The 15,516-nt window shown below is 38.4% G+C and overlaps 1 protein-coding gene across 2 annotated transcripts in view; it reads right to left on the minus strand.

The window, feature by feature from the left end:
* Positions 1-15,102, minus strand: part of cabp7.S (calcium binding protein 7 S homeolog) — a 51,076-nt gene extending 35,974 nt beyond the window's left edge. Inside the window, exon 1 of one of the 2 annotated variants that reach the window (XM_018243996.2) lies at positions 14,994-15,102. In XM_018243996.2, the coding sequence (XP_018099485.1) occupies positions 14,994-15,102 (109 nt within the window). Of the gene's footprint in view, positions 1-14,712; positions 14,828-14,993 lie in introns of those variants that run through there. The other variant, XM_041580240.1, reaches the window with a different exon arrangement.
* Between the last annotated feature and the right edge of the window lie 414 nt (positions 15,103-15,516).

Below are 15,516 nucleotides of genomic sequence, written 5' to 3' on the forward strand. Positions count from 1 at the left end.
GGAGCAGACACTGATGGGAATGATGAATAATCTGTGGAATGTGTTGGCTCTATATATAAGACAGTAAATAAATAAATAATAAATAAACTGATATCTTTCAGGTCTGCCTTGCATACTTAAAGCAGGATCCAAGTATAAGGGCTGTCACACTTGACTTAACATGACTCTAGTAATTTTGTCATCTGAAGGATTAATTGCTTCATGCCTGAGTACCAAAGTGCCTAGAACATGATTGGTTTAATTAATTTCCATCAACAATTTCTAAGACATGTAGGTAAAAGGACAATATTCATCAGTGCACTGGATTGGAATACTTAACGCAATATTTAATATTACTCATGCCCCAATTTTGGTCTTGGGTCCCTTAATGTTACTGAACTAAAACTTTCAGAATGCCTTGAACCTTGATGTTCAGTGTAGACCAATCCTTAGAGTTGTAGTCCTGGAATTCAAGGGGACTTGGAGGACTCGACATTAGCGAGTAGTATAGCCACTCTCCATAAAACTTTTCTGCATCAAATCATCTCACAACTGGTCTTTTACAATGTAGTAGAAAGGTAATATTGAGAAATCTTTTAGCAATCTCACTTGTTACACAACATTTTTTTCTCCATTAATCCCCAACAACCATTCTAAGGAATAAAGAATGGACTGTCATGCAAAGTTGTCAGTATAACTTTCAATTAAAACAATACTGTGAGCATTAGGCAGATTTCTTTCAAGTGGTACAAGGTCATGTATCAGTGAGAAAGACACATTCAATTACAAACAACATTGCTTACAATAAAGTAATTTGTCTAAGGGTAGTATTAAAAAAACCTCTCAGAAGCAATCGATAATGCTGAAATAGGGAATATTCAGGATCAACATGAGTTATCTTAACATGTACAGTATATACTGTAATATACATAGTATATACTATGGTGTTTAAAGGGATACTGTCATGGGGAAAAAAGGTTTTTCAAAATGCATCAGTTCATAGTGCTGCTCCAGTAATATTGAAATTCGTTTCTCAAAAGAGCAAACAGATTTTTTTTATATTTAATTTTTAACTCTGACATGAGGCTAGACATATTGTCAGTTTCCTAGCTGTCCCCAGTCATGTGACTTGTGTTCTAACTTCATTCACTCTTTACTGCTGTACTGCAAGTTGGAGTGATATCGCTCCTCTCCCCCCCCCCCAGCAGTCTAACCACAGAACAATGGGAAGGTAACCAGATAGCTCCCTAATATAAGATAACAGCTCCCAGGTAGATCTAAGAACAGCACTCAATAGTAAAATCCATGTCCCACTGTGACGCATTCAGTTACATTGAGTAGGAGAAACAACAACCTGCCAGAAAGCAGTTCCATCCTACAGTGCTGGCTCTTACTGAAAGCACTTGACCAGGCAAAATGACCTGAGATGGCTGCCTACACACCAATATTAAAAAAAAAAATACACTTGCTGGTTCAGGAATTAAATTTTATATGGTGATTTATTTTCAGTGTAAATAGTGTAATTTCGAAATAAAAACTACATCATAAAAATCATGACAGAATCCCTTTAAGGGGGGGATAGTCTCCTTATAGCCCAATATCCATAAGCTAAATGTCAATAAGAAACACAAAGTCTTTAAAGTTAAATATTAATTCATTCATAGAAGTGCTTTGTAATGCTGCATCAGTTTTGGTTGGAATCTACAAAATCCTGATTCTTAATAACGACTTAATATGGACAATATTTACCATTCAATATTTTTTTGTATCTGTCTTAATCACCTACACCACATAAAGGGGACACTAAGGGGGTTATTTATCAAAGTCTGAATTTATCTCAATATTTTCTGCTACAAACTCCGATCAAATCTGCTCGGGTTTTTAACGCTTATTTATTACATTTTCTGCAAATTTTCACAAATTTTTCTGCCTTTTTCATCTGAATTTCACGATTTTTACAATATTGCCCGAAACCCAGCGCACATCAAAAAATCATTGGGACTTCTCCCATTGACTTATATGCAACCTCGACAGGTCTGAGATGCCCGATTTTCAGATTCTGACGTTTCCATTCTCGGGGTTTAATACATTTTTAAAAATTTGTGATCTTTTAAAAGTCAGATTTTATAAAAGAAATATCACAATCTTTTTCGTGGTTTTTGCATTTGGAGTTTAGTAAATAACCCCCTAAAAGTTCAATGACAGCCATATGATCTCATTTGAATTCAAGCTATCCAATACATCTCAGCTATCTGCCTGAAAAATATAAAAATGCCCTTTAGCAAGAGTGTTTTTTTTTCATCTATACAATCTTATCTGCATATTTAATGTGAATGAATAATTTTAGAAATATTACATACATATTGAAGACAAACAAACAACGAGCACACACAGAGACTGTTCAGTAATGTTATTTCTTCTGCACAAGCACTTTTGGGTTAGCTGTTGCTGTCTGCACACTGCTGCTTTATGCTATGATCACACTGGGCTGATTCTCAGTTTGCTGTTAAATGCAGGTCCATGTGCTTCAATGTGCTCTTCTGTGTCTGCACCCGGAACCGCAGCTTCAACAGGAGTCGATTTCAGTGCTAAATCACTTGAGTATTCATTTTGGTGCTAAAATTCATGCCAACTCAGTAGTTCTGGGTGCAGACATGGAAAAGGACTGATTTGGGTGTAGGGGCTGACACTTATCACAGATTTTATGTTGGAATCAGGTCTAGTTTATGGATGGACTACAGGCAGACAATCACTTCTGTCTTGCTTACATTTAAGCATTTAAGATAAACCTGCCTATGATTAAGTGTTTGTAACATGAAACGCGTAAGGCTGTGGACTCAATAAACTATTTTTTCACTTTGAACCAATTGCCTGGGGAAAGATTGCCTTTATTGAGTGCCTGCTCCAAAGAATTTCGGTTTGTCTGCTCCCCGTGCGGAGGGCACAGGGCGGTGCACCTAGGCCTCTTCCTTTATGTGGTGAGTAATTACTTACTATTTGGAGACCCTATCCTTTGGTTTATTAAAAGATAAACCTTTATCCCAAAAACATTTTTATGCCCGGGGTAACACTTAGGCTGGGGGGAGGATGGAGGGGGTCTATGTAGGGTAGGTGGGTAGGGTTTTTTTAACTTTAGGGTTGAATACTCCTTTAAGTGACACCTTTAATTAATGATATTTATCACAAAACGGACTTTGGAAGTTTAGTGGTTGTAAATGAGCCCTATATAGTTTTCTAAGAGAGAAATTCATTTTTCTAGATGTATTTTTGCACGGGTAAAGTCACAGAACAAGATACCTGAGAGTTACCAGTGTGCAATTACCTAAACTTTCAGGAACAGTCAACATTTGGCTACCAAGATATTACTTTAACTCCTTAGCAGAAACCACTAGTGCTGCCCTATTGCTTATGTTAGGACTAGTGTTGCTCTAATGCATATTGTTAATGTCCCATAGTTTCCCTTGCTAATGAAGCACAGTGTAGGCAATACAGTTAGGCACAACTTAAAGATCAGGTAAAAAATGGTTTAGAAACATTTTGAAAAATGTTAACGCAATCAAACATTTTGTCTTTCAATTCTATGTCAGTCCAAAGTGAAATTGAAAATACAGACTGAATGCTAGGGCCAGTGATCCTAGAAACCAAAAAGCAATTTTTATTTAATTGCTGATATTAATTTTATTTTGTGTAAACCAAGCCTCCATTTGTTAATCTTTCAATCTCTCACTGATTCCACAGTCTGGTTGCTACAGACACTAGCATGAATCAAGGTCAACTGGATAGCTGCATATTACATATATTTTTTAATTAAAGTTCCATTATGCATTGGTGCAAATAAAGAGAATGTGCCATGGAAAGTTTCTGTTAGACTCTACTGCATGCAGCTCTTTTATATGCGTAATTTTATTCTCATTTATTTATTTAAAAAAATACACATGCGTGAGTGTGATCTACAGTGTAAAAATACACACTTATACATTTCATAAATCCTTTGCAAAGTGCACACATTTGAAGAATATATGCCCTCTGCAATCACATACAGTGAGGATACTCAGCATGGATACACACACAAACACATACTGCAGTCTTCCAGCATAATGCAGCTGTATGTTAAAGCTACATTGCACACAAACTGAGTCACTGAGTATAAATACCTAGATATGTGTCATGCACAGAGTCTGTACCCATGCATTAATCACACAGCAACACCACCAAGTAAAAGCAGATGTATTCACATATATAACTGCAACTATTCACAAATAACTGGTAAAACATACACTTTCTGCTATAAAATATTTAATACATATACACTATTCAATTGTAGGGACTACAGCAATTACACACAATAGGGATACACACATATAAGGTCCTTGAGGCACAGTCTCCCTTTACCATATTAGTTCAGCTTCCCTTTGTTTGGTACTATGTATAAAATGTTTTCAATGCTTTACTCTCCATAAGCACCAAGTACACTGCGGCACAGTATAAATAAAAGATGCATACATTTATACAAATATAGTACAGATCCACAAATACACTTGCACTCTACGCGTATAAACACTGCAGTCTCCTGGTCTCCTTAGCTCACTCCTTTGTGCCTCGTGTTCAAACAAATTGAATTCTTCCCGAAACATGAGAAGAATGTTAATGTGGGAGAGACACTGACACCCGCCATATGCACGGACACCCACAATGTGCACATACCCACCTCCAAAATACTCACCTCAACACACAGCATGCCAATCTACACAATCACTGTAAGCTTTTTCCTGATCACCATCTACACCTACAGTAAGTATTATTATAGCCACCTTTGGTTTAGTTCACTGGAATATTCTTTTTAAGATTACAGCAAACATGCTAAATGAGTCTGTATGTATAAGTGACAAATTAGATACATAATATATGCAATTAGCTCTGTCGCTGTGTGTATATGCTGATATGTATGATATACACACTGACACTAACAATAAGCAATATACAGTTTTATACACACAATGGGGGCTCATTACATGTTAAACATCTATTACACCCTTGAAGTACTGAAAACTGTGGTTTCTTTACATGATGCTAAATTGCCCTTAAAATTATTGTTCCAACAGGCTAAGACTTTTTTGGGAGGCTGTTGGGGGTAGCATTTCCAGCCATCCCTAATATTACTACACCAAAGTCATCATATCACGCACAATTATCTGAATAATAAACATTATACGCAATAGTGGCATTTAATTACAACATATGCATCGCAACCCATGCAGCACTCTGTTATAAATGCTTGAAACAAACCACATTTATCAGCTGAATGTTACAGTTTTCAAAATATGATACTTCGTTACTTTATCTGCGCTCATTACATTGTCGCCCACAGTATTCTTAGTGCCAGCAGCTTCCCAAACCTTTGCACTCTCCATAAAGACATGGGGTCATTTATGAAGGTGAAACAGGACTCCTGTTAATGCAAAAGAAGCAATTTCCATGCTACCATTCATGCTATTGAATGTTCTGCATCTTTGGCCAGATAATTACTTATAGGGGATGTTTACCTTTGATTTAACTTTTAACGTGATGTAGAGAGTAATATTCTGGGACAATTTACAATTGGTTTTCATTTGTTATTAGTTGTGTTTTTTTATTTATTTATCTTTTTATTCAGTAGCTCTCCACTTTGCAATTTCAGCTATCTGGTTGCTATGGTCTAAATTAACCTAGCAACCATGCACTGATTTGAATAAGAGACTGGAATATGAATAGGAGAGACCCTGAATAAAAAGTTAAGTAATAAAAATTAGCAACAACAATAAATATTTAACCTTACAGAGCATTTGTTTACTAGTGACCCCCATTTGAAAGCTGGAAAGAGTCAGAAAAAGAAGACAAATAACTTAAAGGAGAAGGAAAGTCATTTAGCACTTTGGGTGCCAAATGTTAGGTACCTCCAAGTGAATGTATATACTTACCTGAAACCCCGGGCCAGTGCTCCTATCAGCAGAAAACTGCACTGGCCACAGAGAACCAGAACAGCCAAACAGAATCAAGATCAGTATTTCAAGATGAAGTATAAGTCATTTGTGGTAGAGTCACTTCAGTTCATCTGTATTTGATTTAGCCAAAAATGCATTGTAATTTTACATGTATATACAAATATTGCTGTAATATCCAGCTGGTAACACTACTGCTGACTCTTATCTTCTGTGTTGAATTGTACATAAACATATACTTTGTACCATGGGCTTAATCATCATCATCATCATAATTCACATATAGCATCAGCAGGTTACTCAGCACTGTACATTAATGTTTTTACATACAAGCTTCTCACAATAATTTAACAAGCAAGAGCTATAGAGTAAAAGAAAATAGCATCAGAAGGCCCTACTCAGAAGAGCTCACACTCTAAAGTGTTTGATGAAAACAATCCAGACAGAGGAGCTTCCTGAAAGAAAATACATTGGCAGTTGGTAGCAATATTGGAATTGGGGGAAAAGCTCTGGCTTACCCAACAATTTTCAGTGAAATTTCATTTATTTTATCAAATTCCATTGAACTAAAAGTGTGGTGTAGCGCAACACTTATGCAAATGCAAGAATTCCCTAGAACATCTTTAGGTGTGAATGTGATATGACTGACAATGTAACCCTCAGAGGTGATAAAATTAAGGAAAGATCAGCTTGTTTTTGATATGCGGATCTTTACATATATGACTAGATTGAGAGTCATAACAAACTGAGTTTTTTTTGTGTTTTAATACAGGTTGAATATTAATGGAAATGACCTACATAAACATGTATTAAGTTAAAAATGTCCTTTCACTGTAATAAAATTACAGATACAGCCAGAGAAACCTTGGCCACTCATCTGTATACTTATAGATCTCCAGCAGTTGTAGGGTTTACTGTCTTATTTTGTTATTCCCCTATTAAATTTATAATACATATAATTTTCAGCCTTTTGACAGTACAACATGAGTTCTCGTCATCATAAAAGCACATTTGTACTCTCTATACTGCTTAGTGATTTGGTGCAGAAGGATGAAAAAATATTTTCAGGCAACAGAAAAATCAATCTATGACCCTTAAATGTTATGTTTGTGTTGCAGTTTTGAAAATAGCATAATCACAATTAAGCAGAGAATATATTTTACAAAGTAACTTGTAAATGAGTACTTTTTCACTTTAAATATGAGTCAACTCTAAGGGACGAAGTGGCTAACGCTAGCGACAATTCGCCAGCGTTACCTTACGCATGGACATCACCTATTCATTAACAGGAGCAGGCGTCAATTCGCTAGTGAAAGAGACCATCACTAGTGTTCGTTCTCACTATATCCCCAAAGGACTTTTTCGCTCTGGCAAAAGGTCATTACTCCGCAAATTCAGTAAAGTGTGGATTTTACTGAACGTTACCTTTCGCCAGATTTGACTTCGCCACCTCAGACCAGGTGAAGTGCTTAAAAGAAGCTAGATCTTCCTCAGTTTTCTGTCACTTACATCATATCCTATGTGCCAAAAATGCATTAAAGTTTAAAAAATGCTGGCAACTTTTCCTTTTTTTAAGCGGGATTGCCTGCAAAAGTCCTGACATAAACTTTTTTTGGGTAACCGGTTTTTCCCAGACATAACATATGGAACATTCATTTCCCGTGGGCTTATGTGTAGGGTATTATATTAATTCTCTTGTCTTTATTAAGGTTCCCTGTACATTTTTAATAAAAAGTGGTAGCTTCAAGCATTTGCTCCAACATTTATAATAAAGACCTCCATAAAACTTTAAATTACCCGCCCTATGCAAATTGACCTAAGCGCAAGATCACTAGTGAATTTTCAGCACAAACGAACGCTAGTGCATCTTCGCTATGAAATGCTTGCACTGCCGAAGTAATGCTAGGAAAAAGTCGCCAGCATTTGGTGCCCAGGACGGCACTACGCATATTAGTGAATTGGCGTAGTCGTAGTGCATTTGGCCTGGCGAATTGGTGCGAGGTGTGTGAAGCTGAAGCTGGCGATAATTCGCCAGTTAGTAAATCTACCCCTATGGCTCATAGCACATACGATGTATTCTCATTAAAACTACAGACTTGAGTGGGAATCACCTGACAAATGATGATAAGTGATAGTAAGGGTGTGGAAAAATTGCATCTTTCGAGTCTACTACCACATCATCATCATCACTTGACAGTCGATAGTATCACGGAATTAAGTAGTGACAGTAAGGTAATAGTAGCCTGGGAAAGTGGTGCCTTTGAAGTCTTTGAAGTCCACTACCGCCTGACAAGTACTTGTGTCATCACTGATCAGCCGATAGTAGCAAGCAAATGAGTCAATATGATTTCTATGATTATGATATCTAAGGCTAAAACTACACTGGGCTGAAAATTGGCCTGCTGAAAAGCAGAGGCTGAGAATCAGCCCCTATGCTGGAATCAGTCCTTTACCTTGCCTGCACCTTGATCCTTTGTGTTGGCCCAGATGCAGACACACTAGGTGGATTTTGTGGGCATGCGTGCCGATGCAATGGATAAGGGTGCAGGCAAGGTAAGGGGCTGATTTCAGTGTAGGGGCTAAATCTCAGCCTGCGTTTTACAGCAGGCTGTGTTTAAGCCCCATGTGATATTACCCTAAGGCGGTTAAATTTGGTTGTTTAGGTGCTAAGTACTAAAACAGATCCTGAGAAACGTCATGTGTATCAGTAGGTACATGGATTTGATTCTACACTGGTGTATATATACATTGACAGGATCGGAAGGTAAGTCATTGCGGTCCAGGTCTGGGTAGGGGAATGTATTGGGTGTATTGTGTGGTGGGTGGGGGTCCAGTTACGGGTCTGCGGGTCCGGCTAGGGGCACGGGTCTGTGCGACTCTAGAGGAAGGCTTTTCTCTGCCGGTGTAGATATGCCAAGCGAGAAACATACCTAGACTTACCCTAAGGTTACTTGCATTTTCCAGCCTTTCAGCCATATTGCCATAAGCAATGTGTATTACTTGCAGCAATCCAAAGTTTAGGCAAGGGGAAGGCATTTGCACAAGATTTGTCACCCGCAGTAGTGCAGATTAACTGTGGACAATTAGGGGTCTTTTACTAGACCTCAATTCTGGTCCAGTTTTTAAACGGGAAAAACTCAAATTTTTATTTATTAAATTTATTATGCTCTGAAGTATCTAAAAATTTGAATCTGAAAATAATCCAGCTAAAACCTGTCAAAACCATGTAGAAGTCAATGGCAGATGGTCCCTTTAACAATTGGAACATGTTTTTTACCCCCAGGATTCTCGATAGTTCAGGCTTTTTCACGCTGGCAACAATTCAATAAAATCAGTTGCACAGTTTGAATTGACACGCGTTTTAGGGAGTTTGGTCGAATTCTTTTTTTGTTTTAATAAAGTGAGAAAAATCCAAGTTTTAGTAAACTCTCTACATCTCCTAATCTGCAAGAACCCTAAGACCCAGGGTACATGTGAGTTTTTGGATTCCTGCTTCTTGAGGAAGAAATCAAAACATGTCTGTTTGCCCTAAAACACTTGTGCCATGGCCCTAAGGAATCTATCGAGGAAATCTGCTCCAAGGCATTGTTGCTTATCTAGAATAGTAAGAATACTGAGACGGCTGTTTCATTGTTGTCTGGAGACTTTGCAGCAATGCTATTTTCAAGGAACAGAGAGTTCCCTTCAGAATCTGTTAACATATTAAGGTTTATAAGCTATGTCCTTGGTTAAAAAATCCATACATGTACAATAGTAACTGTTAATAGCATGAAGAGAAATAATCAGTACAAAAAGTTATGATTTATCCCTTTAACTGCACACAAACTGGGCTCTCTAGCCTTCCCTTGCTGCGTCATTCACCAATCCCTTTATCACTTGCATCAGTTGAAAAAAGACTGCTCCAATGTGCAAAAAAATTACAGATAAAGCAATTATGAAGTAAAGAAAAAGTTAATAGTTTTAACAGGAAAAGCATGGAAAAAAGAAAAATGTAAATTTGAAGATCAGCAAGGTCAATTTAAATGCATCCACTAACTGGATAACAGCAAAAGAAACAAGTGTTTAAAAAAACACATCTTTTGATTTGCAGGCATTGAGCAAGACACAAACTCTGCAGAGAGAGGGCCAGGGCAGCTAAAACACAAGGAAATTAGTATTGAGCAATTAGCAATATAAAATCTGAAACTCAACAAAAAGCTGAAAAATGAATAATGCAAAAACACCGGACATGGGAGGCAGCAATAAGAATGGTTATACAAAGGAACAGGCAATATTTTCATGTATCTCACTGCTTATCAGAAAATGATTAATAACCTTTATTTTTCAAGCTTGCAAGTAAAAGGAGAGATATCATATGCATCTTTATACACATACAAAAGTCACTATGGTAGAGGAGAGATAAGTGACAAAACAATGGGAGAAGGATTGGAATCATAGAGGGCAGAAATGGTGCAGGATAATAGAGTCCAATAACAACTCCCAACACCAGCATAAAAACGAATTCAGAAAGGTAAATTTTAAAAAAGGCTTAGGGTCAAAATAAGATGAAAGGATTATATTCAAGATGATACTGAAAACAGGATAAGGAAAGACCCATAGTTTTTATCAGATATTAAATGGGAAGTTTCTGTAGCACAGTTTTGCAACAGAAATACAGAGACGAGACTTTTAATGCACCTGAAATACCTGTTATATACCAGACATATTCAATCTACAGATCCATGTTTCATGAAGCAGCCATTGTGTTTGTTAACATAATAAATTATTGTTGTTTTGGAGAACAAAGTATCACGTGTACTCCATATTGCAAAAGTTCCCAGATATAAGAATGTTGGGGTTTACTTTAAGTGGGGTTACTGTATATCCTTGTAGCAAGGTCCTCTTCCACAACTGCTCACTTCTGAATATGTTACTCTAGATGTATGCAGAGGAAAATGTAATGGGCACTGCTGCCAGACAATATTTAGCTTCAAAGAATCCAACACATGGATGGGGCTGTAAAAACCTTGTCAAGGCTAGGACAGATGTGAGTGGGGTTTTGCTAGAATGGGAGTGCACCCAATGTCGTATTTTTAAAAGGAATGTTGAAAGGCATGGTCTTCAGGTCATCAACAAAAAATATATTAGCAGATCACATAAATGATAGATGCTTTGTTAAAATGTAATAGCAAAAACTTGTAAATAAAGATCTCCTAGAAGAGGCAGACCTCCACTCCTCCCATTTAAATCTGTTACAATAGCTTTACAACCTTTCATTTTGTAATACAACCACAAATTCCTTTCTGCTCAAGGTGTTGCAGTGATACAACTTCCATTACCATTGCATCTAGTGGGCTACTGGAAGAATTCAGATAATTGTAGCTATGCACTGCCTTTGTGCTCATATTTGCCCATAGAAATCTGGAAAGTATTCCTTATGCTGCATTCCAGCATGCCCCATTAACCTTAAGCTTCAATTGTGACATTCAAAAATTAAATTCAGACTGTGGACATTTATAACAGGTTTTCAGCAGTAATATTCATGTAAAAACATGATTTTGCCACTAACTGACACATTTTTTACCTTAAAGTTCTGTGTGTCTATGGCAGATATTGAAGGAGAGGAATCTAAGTTTTACACTAAGCCCTACTTTGGATCTGTATCCATATACATGCTGTATGTGCCTAAATAGCACTGTAGGTATATCTCACACACTGCCATTTGCTTACATGGTCTATAGTGTATGCAGGGAAACAAGACAAAGGAAGGAGACTGGCATAAAGATATGGGGGTATATTTATCAAAGAGTGAAGTGGGATTTTTAAAAGAGTATTTATCAATGGGTGAAAGTGAAAGTTCATTCATCATGTGCCTTTAAAAATCCCATAGAAATGAATGGAGAGTGGCGGAATTTCACTCTAGCAGGCTCTGGCGATTTCTAACTTCACTCTTTAATAAATATACCCCCATGGATTAGGTATTAGGCTGTTATTCTGATGTAATATGTTCTTCTATGCTAGCACTATGCCATGTGCTGAAAATTCAGTTCTACTTTACACCAAAGGGTGTCACAAAGCAGCAATATAAAACCATGACAGAAGGCAAAATAGGCATAGATGCAGGTACATATAACCACTAAACTTGTAATAACAACGCAGTAGCACTTTCTTATTAAATGAACACCTTTTTTATTGTTGTATTGTAATCATTAACAGAGAAGTGTAAAAGGACTAAGATGATTGGCATCTGCAGAAGGGACCAACAACTATTAAAGGGGTGGTTCACTTTTAAGCTAGCTTCAAGTGTGTTGTAAAATGGCTTATGCTAAGCAATATTTAAATTAGCCTTCAATGTTTTATTTTATATTTGTATAATTATTTCTTTATTCTTCTGACTCTTTCAAATGGGGGCCACTGACCCCATCTAATAAAAGCTCTGTAAAGCTACAAATGTATTTTTATTGCTACTTTGTATTACACTACTTTCTATTCAGGCCCTCTCCTTTGCATTGAGAATGCAGGGGAACAGTGTCAGCAAACAAATCCACACTAGGGATAGGCAGAAGAATCTTCAAAAGGTACCTGCCCAGTACCCCCCCCCCCTTGTTGCCTCTTCTGCCTACCCCTAGTTCCAGCCCTGTTCTCCCCTATTCATATTTCAGGCACAAATTCAAACCAGTCATGGTTGCTAAGGTATTTTAGACCCTAGCAATCAGAATGCTGAATTGCAAACTGGAGAGCTGCTATATAAAAAGCTAAATAACTCAAAAAACAAAAATATTAACAAATGAAAACCAACTGCAAATTGTCTCAGAATATCACTCTCTACATCATAGAAAAAGTTAATCTAAGGTTAAACATCCCTTTCATCAGGGTCATATATCTATATTTGCTATATACATACATACAGTACATACATGCATGGCAGGAAAATGAAAACAAAAACCAAAATGTCTGTATTTCCAGCTTTCTCTATAATCTAAGACCACATAATATATGGGAATCCTGTTTATATTCAGTCAGGGGTTTTCTTGAAGACCTTCATCATCTTTCACACTGACTAAAATAAGTCACAGACACACAATGTTGCTTATTTAAACCCTCATTTTCCACCAGTGACATTGTTTGCATGTATCTGCAGCATTCTCTGTGTGAGCACTTATCTCATTTTTCACTGGATAGGCTACTTAGCCATTTCCTCAGTAATTCCGTTATGGTGAGGGAAGGAAAGTCATCCGTTTGCATTTGAAGGTGGCAACACAACAGTTTGTCAATTAAATTAAGCCCCCAGGACACTTTTTTTGCAACTCAAACAATTTGTAGCAATAGACTGTGGATGTTACAAGTCATCTTAGCTTATATGAAAAAATCTACAAGCACACTTAATGTCATTAACATTGCAAGAACATATTTTCATTATAATCATTAAATGAATAAGCAACAGATGAAACATATTTAGCCTAACCAATGGCCCAGCTGGGTTTTAATTTCAACTAATTTAGTTTTCAGTTCCAGAATATGGAAACTGTTGTTCCACAACAGCTGGAAATTAGTAGAGCATCCCTGCTATAACATCTCCAAGAATAATTCACAATTATATATTATGAGAGATTGCACTAATGCCACTTAAACCACATTGTAGAAAGTGCATGTACATAAATACCTTACTGATAGATATGGGATGGAGAATTTAAAAATAGATACAACCCATAGGACTGACATGTTCCGCTGCATTTCATTGCATGTTGCATTTATCTGCAAGATAAATGAACAAGCCAAGAAAGAAAGAAAGTAAATTACGTTCAATGAGCTGGTTATTTCCACATCTTCCAGCCAATGCGCCACAGCACAACAAATGTTATTCACAATACACCATGGAATCTACAGCTTTGTGCCTACCAACTCTCTACTATACAAAGTAAACACGCTGCATTACCTTTTGATTTTCAATAAATGACAAAGCTAATGGTGCTCTACAGGCCACTCTGGCAATGTGCTAGTGGGAAAAGCAGCCAGGTAAACCATTAACACACTACTCGTGTCATGAAGGACATGGTCCTGAACCAGCTGGATGTAGGACTGTCCTGAATATATCCATTAAGGTGATCAGTTTTCTTGGCAAATTGAAATTTATGGACACATCTGTATCTTCTGCCAGCAGTCCCAGACTGGCAAATTGTAAATTCTGGCAAATGACAAGGGGTCTGCTATAAGATGCCATACATTGTTTATAAGGCCTGTGGGGCATTGTTGTTATATCACACCACTCTTTTTAAGGCCCCCAATATGTCTAGAGGTTGAACCGTTTTACCAATATTTATTGAACCTGAATATGAATTCGGGCCTTGTGGGGCCCCTATATCTCCTGGGGCCCCCTGCAGCCGCAGGGTCTGCTTCCTCTATAGTTCCACCACTACTACTACTACACACATAAGCTTACTCACCTTGCACATAGCTTTGCCTCAAGTCATTCTTTTGCACACTTTTGTGGTGTGACCCCTTTCTACAGGTCTTGCCTCCTCTCACTCCCCTACCACAAGCCTGTGTCTATTGCCACTTATCATACACACAACTGTGCCTCACAAAAAACTTCTACACACCTTTGTGATTTTGTGACTATCCTTTCCAAATGCCTTTGCCTCATTTCTCTTCCCTGCCACCCACTTGTGCCTCATGTCATTTACCTGCAGTGAGGCATGGCTGAAGGGTTCCTCATACCACTCACCTTCAAAACACCTTTCCCTCAAGTCATTAGCCTTTACCTCAGGTCACTTACCTTCCACCCACTTGTGCATTTTTCCTCCTAAGTATTTGCGCCTCATGTCACATCCTTTGCAAACACCTGTGCCTCCTTTATGTCTCTTTCTACACACTTGTGGCTCAGGCCGCTCACCCGGCATGCACCAGTGTCCAACGACTCACCTCCCACACACACACTCACACACACACTCACACACACCTGTGCCTTTCTTTGTGTGCCTCCCTTTGCCCCCACCCCCAAGGGGCAAACACACACACCAGCCCCCTGCTGCATGCAGTGCCCACCGGGCTCCTCACCTTCTATCTCGTCTTCTGGCAGCTGAGTGGGTGAGTGGTCTCTCAGTAGCTCGGGGATAGTGTACACTCCCCGGTACATTAACGCCGCTGTTACCGGGTGGAAAGGCATTTCTGCGGGTGAGAGGACACCCGAGGGTACAGACAGTCCGAGAGGGCAGCATGCGGAGTGACTGTCACCGAAGGTTCTTTAGCGAGAGAGGGGCACCGGCAGACAGCAGCCCGCGGACTGTCCCTAGGAGAGGAGCACAGGTGAGCTGCATGCGGAGACACGGCAGGATATTAGTGGTACATGGAGAGAGACTGCTGCCTCACGGACACAGACAGCGACTGTCATACGGAGACTGTCTCATAGAGACCGGCATGCACCCAGTCACAGGGACCGTCACATGGAGAGACGACAGAAAGGGACAGTCACATGGGGAGAGCAAGGTAGAAGAGACAGGGAGGAGGAGAAAGAGGGGAGAGAGAAAGCCAAAAGGGAGAAATGTAGAAGTGGATGAAATCAAGGAGAAAGACTGTGACA

Source organism: Xenopus laevis, chromosome 1S, assembly GCF_017654675.1.
Source record: "Xenopus laevis strain J_2021 chromosome 1S, Xenopus_laevis_v10.1, whole genome shotgun sequence".
NCBI classification, from domain to species: domain Eukaryota; kingdom Metazoa; phylum Chordata; class Amphibia; order Anura; family Pipidae; genus Xenopus; species Xenopus laevis.